A 9,380-nucleotide genomic window follows, 5' to 3' on the forward strand; every position below is an offset into this window, starting at 1 on the left:
CAAGTTGGGGGTGGAGGAGGGGGGAGCTTGTCCATTGCATCTGTGTCCCCTCCTTGGGAGAGAATCCCAGAGATAAGCTGTTTTGGTCCGGAAGAGAGGGTTGAAATCCCATTGGGATGAGCCCCACCCCCATATGTGGCATTGATTGAGCCAGAATGTTCGGAGTGGGTTGGGGGAGCAGCAGCTCTGGCCCAGGGCTGGGGGCAGGCCAGCTAGCCAAAGACACAGGTGTGGTTTTGCTCTGAGAGTCTTATGACTGAGTTAATCCCTCCAGGATGTTCCACCCCAGATCCACAGCCTCCCAGGCAAACCGATCCCAGGATCTTGCCTGGGTTCCGCCAGCCTGGCACGTCTGCTCCTCCTCTTCTGGCCTGGGCTCACTTGGCCCCCTCCCTTGAAGATAACAGTAGAGATTCCAGGGTGGTAGCATCCTGGAAGGACTCTACCGCAACCCGCCCCTCCCTGGCTTCACTCCACCTCCATCCTGTCCCGCACCTCTGCCGGCAGCCCTTCGTAAAGGGTGTCCTCCACCAGGAGCCCCGACTTCTTCAGTCCCCCACAGTTGCCGAGTTCTTCCGGCAGCGCCTCCAGCCGGTTGCCCTTGAGCTCCAGGCGGCTGAGGGCCCCAAGGGCCCCCACCTGGGGCGAGAGCTGGCTCAGGTGGTTGTAGCCAAGGAGCAGCGTCCGCAGCTTGCGGCAGAAGAAGAGCTCGTCGGGCAGAAGCTCCAGGGCGTTGTAGGAGAGAGCCAGGTGCTGCAGGTTCTGGAGGAGGCCCAGCTCGGCCGGCAGGGAGTGCAGCCCGTTATGGGAGACGTCCAGCAGGCGGAGGCCAGAGCACATGCCGAGCTGGGTGGGCAGTGTCTCCAGCTTGTTGTGGCTGAGATAGAGCTGCTCAAGGCCCCGGAGCTTCCGTACGTGCTCGGGGACGTAGGCGATCTGGTTGTGCCACAGCCGGAGTGTGACCAGCTTGCGACAGTGCTGGAAGCTGAGGATCTCCTCGATGGACCGCAGGTGGTTGTCCTTGAGGTCCAGTTCCTGCAGTGCGCCCAGGCTGAAGACGGCATGGGGGATGCGCTCCAGCCCGCAGGCCACCAGCTCCAGCTCCCGAAGCACCGCCAGCTTCTTGAGGCTGTTCAGTGCCAGCAGGCGGGCCCCGTCATTGTGCAGGCTGAGACGCTGCAGGTGACCGGCCACGTCGGTCACGCTGGCGGGCACCTTGCCGGCGTTGCTCCGCAGAGACAGCACCTTCAGCTGCTTCAGCTCCCGGAGGCTCTCGAGGGTCGCTGCCCGGGCCAGCTCCGGTGGGAAGACCCCCTCCAGGTGCAGCTCCTCCAGGCCGCGCAGCCCGAACACCCAGAGGGGCACCTCTCGGAGCTCCTCGCACTTGACCCGGATGACCTTCAGGTGGTCCCGCAGGAAGATCTGCAAGGAGAAGGGCAGCCTGGCCGGCGAGTGGAGCAGGCTGATCTCCTGCAGGTGCACCAGCTGCGAGAGGCCTGGGGGGAAGGTGATGTCACAGATGGCCTCCAGCCGCAGGGCCTCCACCTCGCTGAGCTCGAAGACCGTGTCGGGCAGCCCCGGGAGCATGCAGAGGGCCAGCTCGAGCCGGCCGCAGGCGTTGCGCTGCAGCTTCTGCCGCAGCTTCTCAGTCGTCCACTCGTGGTTGAGGTTGAGCTGCTTCAGGCGGCTCTCGCTGACCTCAGAGAGGAAGACAGCGAAGCGCTTGGAGTAGAGTGAGTCGTACTGGTCGATGAGGTGCAGCATGAAGGCGAAGTCGTTCTTGACGTCAGGGATGTCGCCCATGCCCGTCTCTTCCCGCACGGACCGGAAGGAGTACTCCTTGAGGGGCCGGTGGAAGAGCCAGCAGAGTGTGTAAAAGCAGGTGATCCCGTAGACGCACACAAAGGAGATGTAGCAGAAAGCCAGCTTGGAGAAGAGGTGGGCCTTGGTGTGGTTGCAGCAGAAGCTGGCATAGCCCGTGACCTCCGAGGTCTCCACCCTACAGGCCACCAGGAAGCTGATCTTCCCCACGTAGATGAGGTTGTAGACCAGGATGGCCAAGAACTTACAGACCTTGAGCACCGTCTGCCGGATGTACATGGTGTACAGGATGTCCCCCTCTTCCACGTGCATGCGGAATTTCTTGACCTTCTCAAACAGGGCTTTGGCCTGCTCACCCTCCTTTTTGTCCAGCAGGGTGACAGCCGGTGGCTCCGTCACCACCTTCTCGGGCTCCGCCAGCATCTTCCCCTTCTCACCCTCACCTGCCTTCCCCGGTCCTGCCGCCGCTGCTGCCATGGTCACCATTGCCCGCCCGGCGGCGGCAGGGTCCTTGTGGTTCTCCCCGGAGACCTCGGATAGGGCCCGCGTGGTCCACGGAGAGTCGAAACACTTGCCCAGGATGGAGATGAAGTGCTCAATCTTGGAGCTGGTGCCGGGGAACTTGAACCAGAAGCTGGTGCAGACCATGAAGATGAGTGTGTGGATGACAACCAGGTAGGGGAAGTACTTGGCGTACCAGTGGAGGGCCGTCTCATAGCAGAGCTGGTTAATGAAGCTGTATTGCTGCAGGTCCAGGTTGTTCCTGAGGCCGCTCAACTCCCGGAGGTCCCCCATGTGCTCGGAGACCCCCCGCGGCAGCAGTTGCTGGCACGGGGCCTCTGATAAGTTCTCCCGGGGTTCATGACTGGGCAGACAGATGATCTTGTCCTGTGTCACCTGGGGATGGGAGAGAGGGTGAAAGATGGTGAAGGATCTGGGGCGGCCTGGGAAGTTGTGGGGTGGGGGAGGAAGCAGGCCGAAGGCAAGAGAGGTTTCCATCAACCCCCAACTGTCTCCAGTTTGTTCCCCAGCTTTGGAAGAGTCAATAAACCTCTGAGCATCGGACTTTGTCTGAAAAAAAGAGCTGGGTTGATTTGTGTCCTTCGAAAAGATGTTGAAGTCCTAACCCCCAAATACCTGTGAATGTTGCTTTGTTTGGAAATAGTCTTTCCAGAGCAGATGTAATCAAGTTAAGATGAGGTCATTGGGGGTGGGCCCTAACCCAATAGGACTTTGGGCTTATAAAAGGGAGAAATCTGGACACAGACACACACAGACACACAGACGTACACACACGGAAGATGCTTTGGAAGATACAGGGAGAACGTTATCTATAAACCAAGGAAAGCTGAGGCCACCAGAGTCTAGAAGGGAGGCGTGGAACTCATTTTCCCTCACAGCTTTCGGAAGGAAGCAACCCCGTCAACACTTTGATTTCAGGCTTTCAGTCTCCAGAACTAAGAGACGGTAACGGAAGACTTCCGGAACCTCCCAGACCCCGCCCCTAGAGACCCCGCCCCTGCCCCGCCCCTTACCTGGAGGGTGCAGCCGAAGACCCCGATCATGAGCATAGCCACGGTGAGGTACTCGGCCAGCACGTCCCACCAAGGTTTGAGCACTTTGAAGGCGGGCTGGTGCTCCGCGAACTGCTTGAACTCCGCCACAGGAATCATCCCGCCTGTGGGAGAGCAGGAAGTGGAGGGGGCAGAGAGAGACCCTCAGGAAAGGGCGCCTGGTGCCGGGTCCCCATAAGAGCCAGACACACGCATCTGCTCCCAATCCGCGCTCGGCCCTGCCAAACTCTGGCAGAACCCACACGCTGTGCGCTTCCTTCCCCTCCCCCCACAGACCTCGCCTCCTTCCTGGAGCCGGGCAGCTACTGTCCTCACCACCTCTGCTCCCAGGGACCCCTGTCCCGGTCGGACTCTGCTTGCCCTCTCAGAGCTCAGGAGGGGCAGTCCACGGGGCCGCTGCCCCACAGCTTGCCCGTGTAGCCTTCTCCCGGAGCCCAGGCATCTCCTCCCACCCTTGACGCCAATTGGAAACACTTCGCTCTGCTTCTCTGACCCCAGGTACCCGGTATCCAGGCGGCCAGCCCCGGCTCCCTCCACCACTGGACCAGAGAGAGTCCCAGAGACTCGGGGACTTCCGGGGCGTGGGCCCCGCACCCCCTTCAGGGGCGCTCCGGGCACCACCTCCAACCTCCAACCGGAAAAGCCGGCTGGAGCCTGGTTCTGGTTACGGGCCCCAGGGGCAGGGAGTGGCAAAGCTGATGGCTGGTCAGCCCTGGGGGGTGGGAGTGCCACCTAGGACACCTGGATTTCTAGCGGGGCAAGTGCCTAGGATCTGCGGCAGAAAACAGAGACCTGGCCTCTGAGAGGCAGGGGCAGGGGGGCGCGAGGACGAGGCAGAGGATGAGGAAATGGAAAACTCACAGGGAGAGAGCCAGGGTGACACCTACGACTGGGACAGGGCTGGGCTGCCAGGCTCCTGGGCGGCCAGCCCACTCTGTCTGTCCCAGGCTTTCATTTTAGACCAAGGTATCATTATTCCAGATACAGACAGCCAGGCGCAAGTCACACGGAGGCGTGGGCCACAGGCCAGGACATCACCCTCCCTGACAGGCAGTCGGGAGCCTTTCCCCCATCTCCGAGGCTGGAGGGGCGAAAAGGAAAGGGAGGCAGCAAGCCCCTCACCGCCTCGGAGGGGGCTCCTAGGCAGTCTGCCCCCCTCCCCAGCACCCATGCTCCCAAATATAAAGATCCTGTTTTATATCACGCAGGTTTCCTGTGGCCTGCGGTGCTCATCCTGATAGCCTGTCACTGGGCACAGGCTGGGCAAAGAAGGGAGGCATCTGGGCCACGAGCCAGTCCTCCAGCCTCCCACCCTTCTCCTGGGTGGGAGGGAAACTGGCCTCTGTCCCACACCTCAGTCAATCGCTCTGACACCTCCTTGCCTCCGTTTTTGGTCCCCACAACCCTTGAAGGCCTTAGGGATACTCCTGAGTGAGGACAAGGTGGAAGTGGGCGGGGATATGGGATGCAGGCCCCGCCCACCAGGCTGAAGTCAGGGCAGTCCGCCACAGCCCTTAATCCCATCAGAGGCTCCCACCTCAGTACCAGGGATAATACGTAAGGGTCAGGGACACGCCTGCCCACACCCAGTCTCCGGGGCCCCCTGACTCAGGCCCTGACTCACCCAGCAGCCGGCACATGCAAGGGGGTGTGCAGACAGAGCACAGGATCCCTCACCCAATGGCCCATCCCTCGTGCTCAGTTTCACACCGTGTCCTAAACAACAAGCTGAGTAAAGTTGCCTCCAGTGCATCATTGGCTCAGACACCAGGGAATCTGCTAGAAACACACTCAGGGCAGCTCAACAGCCCCCAGGAGCCAAATTGCAGCCACCAAAAGGGACACCCTGGGGGCATTCTGGCGTGTGCACCTCAGGGCATGTGTGTACAAAGGGCAAGTACACACTAAGTTGAGGAGAGACCCAGGACCAGGGAGCCGGCCATATGCCCTCTTCCAGTTCTGGCCACCCACTGTTCTCCCTGCCCTGGCCACCTACCCCTGCGAGGGACACTGCTTAGCTGCTTCACCTGAGAATGGTAACTGTTAGCAAAAATGCCACACACACAGGCAGGGACCAACTTCCTGCCCCCGAGGCCTTGCCACCCTTCAGGACCCATCTCACAATGGTGGAAGCTCCCCAGTGGCCATCCCGGGTCCACAATCAAAGGCAAGAAGGCAGAGACACACCCAGGGTCCCCAGCAGATGGCCCAGAGGATGCGCCCCCAGAGCAAAGTGTATACACAACAGTCTCAGAAGCAGACATGGGGTTATCATTATCTGTCTCCATGACTCAATCTTCATCGTCCCGAACCTGCCATTAAGTTTCCCCAGACACAAGGCTGGCCCCCCTGTGTCTGAACAGGGCTGGTGGGAGGGCTTGGGGAGAAGGCTTCATGGGGGTGTGGGAGCAGAGAACTTATGACCACCAGATGCTTTCAGTGTCTCATTTTATCCCAGCCCTGGGAGCGTGGATGTTGGGACCCTCCTTTTCCAGACTCAGGAGAGTGAAATAACTTGCTCAAGGTGTCACAGTTTGTGACAAGTGGCATTCGAGGCGAGACCCCCAAGTCCCGTCTGTCTGATCACGTTGTTGAGTGAGAACGTCTCGCTGAGATGAAGCATCTTTGCCAAAAGAACCTCAGAAGGGGTTCCTTCAGGCAGAGAAGAAATGGAGGGAGGATGGCTGCTCTGCCCAGCAGGCTGAGTTGTCCTGCTCAGCCTAGGGCCAGGAACATGCCCCCTACCCAGCCTTAGCTCCGGTCACCCATGCCTCACCCTTGCTGCTGCTTCTCCCTCAGGCCTTCCCCAAGCCCCCAGCTTGCCTCCGAACACGTGGCGGTGGCGGGTGCTCCTGGTCCAGCGCCCCATCCCACACCGTCCCCACCCACAGCCCATGCTAAGGGGCAAAGAAGAAACAGTGACTGTTGTCAGCCCTGAAATGGGTCTTGGAGGACACAGGGTCCAACTTTGGATTTTTACACAAGTGAGAAACTGTGGCCTGGTTGGGGGAGGGTGGCCCCATAGTAGCAGATCCTGTTCTGGGCCCCAGGCCTAGGGACTCCCAACCCAGTACTTTTCCAAGCTGTCCTGCCAGGACTAGGGGGGTCTGGGGAGTCTTGAGGTTCAAGAGTCCCAGAAGAGACAGCCTGGTGAGGCTCCCAAGTGGTAGGGTTCTGGGAATTGAGGGACTCACAGGGCTGAGTCGTCAGCAGCGGAGGAGAGGGGAACATGGTCAAGACCCTCAGGGTGGACCCCAGCCTGTTGATCTTCACTCGTCCTTGGCCAGGCCTGCCGGGCTCCCTGACAGGCGCCCTTGGGCTGGCCAGGGCGGGGCCTCTCTCTGCACCCCCCAGCCCACCCCTCAGCTCCTTCTGTGCCCCAGACTGCGTTGGACTCAGGTCACAGGGCCAGCCGCACCTGGAGCGGTCCTCCCGTGGGCCAGATCCTCACCCCGCCACCTGGTCCCCAGGGGCGGAGAGCCACCTACTCACCTCACGGGCCGGACGCTTGTTCCAACTCCTGTGTCCCTGGGAGCGGAGCGGCCGGGACTCCCGCAGAGTTCGCGGGACAGGCTGGGTGAGTCAGGGAGGGCGGGCGAGCTGGATAAGAGCCGGGAGCAGCTCCGCCCCGCCCGGCCCCGCCCGGCCCCGCCCACCAGCCGTCTCGGCCCCGCCTCCCTTAGGGCGCTCACAGGTCGGTACCGCGGGATCGCGGGAGGAGGGCGATCCTAATCCTGATGTCTCCGAGGTGGGCGAGGGGCTGGTCGGAGGAGCAGGGACCGTAGAATTCTGGGCTCCGCTTCAGTGGGGCAAACCTGGCACGGGGGAAACTGAGGAGGGCTGGAGGCGCTGGGCTCCCAAAGCCAACCTGAAGGCACGCTTCCGGGAGCCAAGCTGTATAGACCCTCTCAGGAACGCGTGGAACTCCTCCTCCCCCTCCTCCTCCCTTCACTCCCAGGTGCAGCTACCTGGCCTTGAGGCTCAACCAAGGAATCAGTGACCAGGGCCCAAGAGAGGGCAAGGCGCTTCCGCCTTCCTGCTCTGACCACCCAGCCAGGGGAAGCTCTCCACTGGGGGAGGAGAGGGAGTGAGCTGCTCCCGGGTCCTTGTGGGGTTGGGCACGGGGGTCAGAGGGCTCTGGGAGCCGGGGTTGGAGTCCAGTCTGGGAGGCCGGCTTCTCAAAGGGAGACTCTGCCTCCCCCCACCACGATTTCCTCCCCACTTTGGGAGGCCTGAGCTGGGTCTTAGGCGACAGTTGACCTTGATCTGCCCTGTCTGCAAAACTCAAGGGTGAGGGGACCTGAACCAGGTGGCAGAGTGAGAACCCATCTCCCATGGGGAAAAGAAAAGAAGTTCACCAGAGTAGAGACACTCCGAAACCTTGAGGGTTGGGTTCCCCTGTGAAACCCTGCAATGGGCGCGACCCTTGAAGAAGTCCTTGTGGGCTCGACCACAGGCTGCCCAAAGGCAAACCTTCATTGTGTGGACAAGAAAAGCGAGGTTACCTTCTCAGAGCTTCTGCTCTATTGGTGTGTGTGTGGATTGGGGGTGGAGTGGGGTGGGCGGAGACAGAGGTAAGAAAGTAAATAAGGAAGGAACAAGGTAATGTCAGTTTGTGACACATGCTGTGTATATAACAATGTAGGGTGAGGTGAAGGGGTAGCAAGGGGGCAGGGGCCTTTTGAGGTGAATAGTTTCTCCCTTTCCTCTAGCCTCGGGAGAAGCTCCTTGAGATCCATATCCTGGCGGTTTGTTTCCAGCTTTATGCTGGGATAAGTGTTTTCATAAATGACGCTTTGCACACTTGTTGAAGAGTCTCTGTGGTGACTGAAATCGAAGCCCCATGATCCCCAGACACGTGTCTCTTCTGTTCCCTACTGTGTCCCCAGCACTTGGGATGGTGCCTGGCACACAGTGGGCATTCAGTAAATGATGGACGGATGGATGCTTAGTTCAGGCTCTTCTAGATGCAGGTCCTGAGGCAAGGAATTAGATGCAAATAGTTTCTCTGGAAGGTGAGGCAGTGGGGAAGGGAAGGGATGGAAGCCAGTAGTGTTAATGAGGGTGAAGGAGAAGGCTGCCACTATGGGCAGCTGGGGTTCCATTGTGCTGGGGAGCTCTGGGAGATGGTGGAGGACGCACCTCCAAGTTTTCCCACCCAAGAGGTGAGGGAGTTGAAGCATTGATGTACCAGCTCCTGCCTGTCGTGGCTGAGGGCTGCTCTGGAGAGGGGGATGGAGGGAGTGTTAAGGCCCTGACACTTCTGACTTTCCTGCAGGTGGGGACTGTGGGTGCTCAGGAGATATGGAAGGAGCTGTATGGCACTGCCACAGGTAGGTACAGACGCTTGAGTGGAATGTCTCGTCATATGACACGCATACAATGCTTTCCAATTGTCCTCCAGGAAGCCTGCCCCCTTTACATTCCCACAGGGAGTTTGTGAGTTTTTCCACATGGACACTGTCCAGGTTTTAAACAATTGTGGTAGAGCACACACATAACATAGAATCTGTCATCCTAACTATTTTTAAGTTTACAGTTCAGTGCCATTAAGTACATTCAGTGTTGGGCAACCATCGCCACCATCCATCTTCAGAACATTTTTTGTTTTGCAGAACTGAAACTCTGTCCCCATTGAATTCATATTCCTCATTCCTCTCCCTAGCTCCTGGCACCCACCATTCTACCATCCATCTCTATGAATTTGAATCCTCTGGGGACCCCATATAAGTGGAATCACAGTGGTTGCACCATTTTACATTCCCACCATCAGTACACAACTGTTCCAATTTCTCCACATTCTCACCAACACTTGATATTTTATACCCAGCTTTTAAGGTTTTGTGAGCCTGAGGTAGTTACATATTACTGTGCTGTGTAACCAATTGCCCCCAAACCTAGCACCTTAAGACAATAAGAATTTATTGTCTCACATAGTTTCTGAGGGTCAGGAATCAATCAGAGTGGCTTCAATTGGTGGTTCAA

The 9,380-nt window shown here is 59.0% G+C and overlaps 1 protein-coding gene across 4 annotated transcripts; it reads right to left on the reverse strand.

Moving 5' to 3' along the window:
- Nucleotides 1-369: 369 nt before the first annotated feature.
- LRRC8E (leucine rich repeat containing 8 VRAC subunit E) lies at nucleotides 370-6,964 on the reverse strand. 4 transcript variants are annotated; one of them, XM_081230721.1, is made up of 3 exons: nucleotides 6,888-6,964; nucleotides 3,357-3,499; nucleotides 370-2,718 (listed from the first exon to the last, which is right to left on the reverse strand). In XM_081230721.1, exons 2-3 carry the CDS (start codon nucleotides 3,492-3,494, stop codon nucleotides 469-471), a joined length of 2,388 nt encoding a protein of 795 aa, XP_081086847.1. In that variant the 5' UTR covers nucleotides 3,495-3,499; nucleotides 6,888-6,964; the 3' UTR covers nucleotides 370-468. The 4 variants fall into 4 exon arrangements, with proteins under 4 accessions (XP_081086847.1, XP_081086848.1, XP_081086849.1 ...); XM_081230722.1 differs by lacking the exon at nucleotides 6,888-6,964 and adding an exon at nucleotides 3,898-4,231; XM_081230723.1 differs by lacking the exon at nucleotides 6,888-6,964 and adding an exon at nucleotides 3,889-4,231.
- Nucleotides 6,965-9,380: the final 2,416 nt, after the last annotated feature.

This window comes from Mesoplodon bidens (assembly GCF_964165515.1).
Source record: "Mesoplodon bidens genome assembly, chromosome: 4".
Taxonomy (NCBI): Eukaryota; Metazoa; Chordata; class Mammalia; order Artiodactyla; family Ziphiidae; genus Mesoplodon; species Mesoplodon bidens.

Coding starts and splice junctions, on each gene's coding strand:
- LRRC8E (XM_081230721.1), bottom strand. CDS start 3,494: ATGATTCCTGTGGCGGAGTTCAAGCAGTTCGCGGAGCACCAGCCCGCC. Junction 2,719..3,356: donor TCTTCGGCTGCACCCTCCAG/GTAAGGGGCGGG, acceptor TCCCATCCCCAG/GTGACACAGGACAAGATCAT.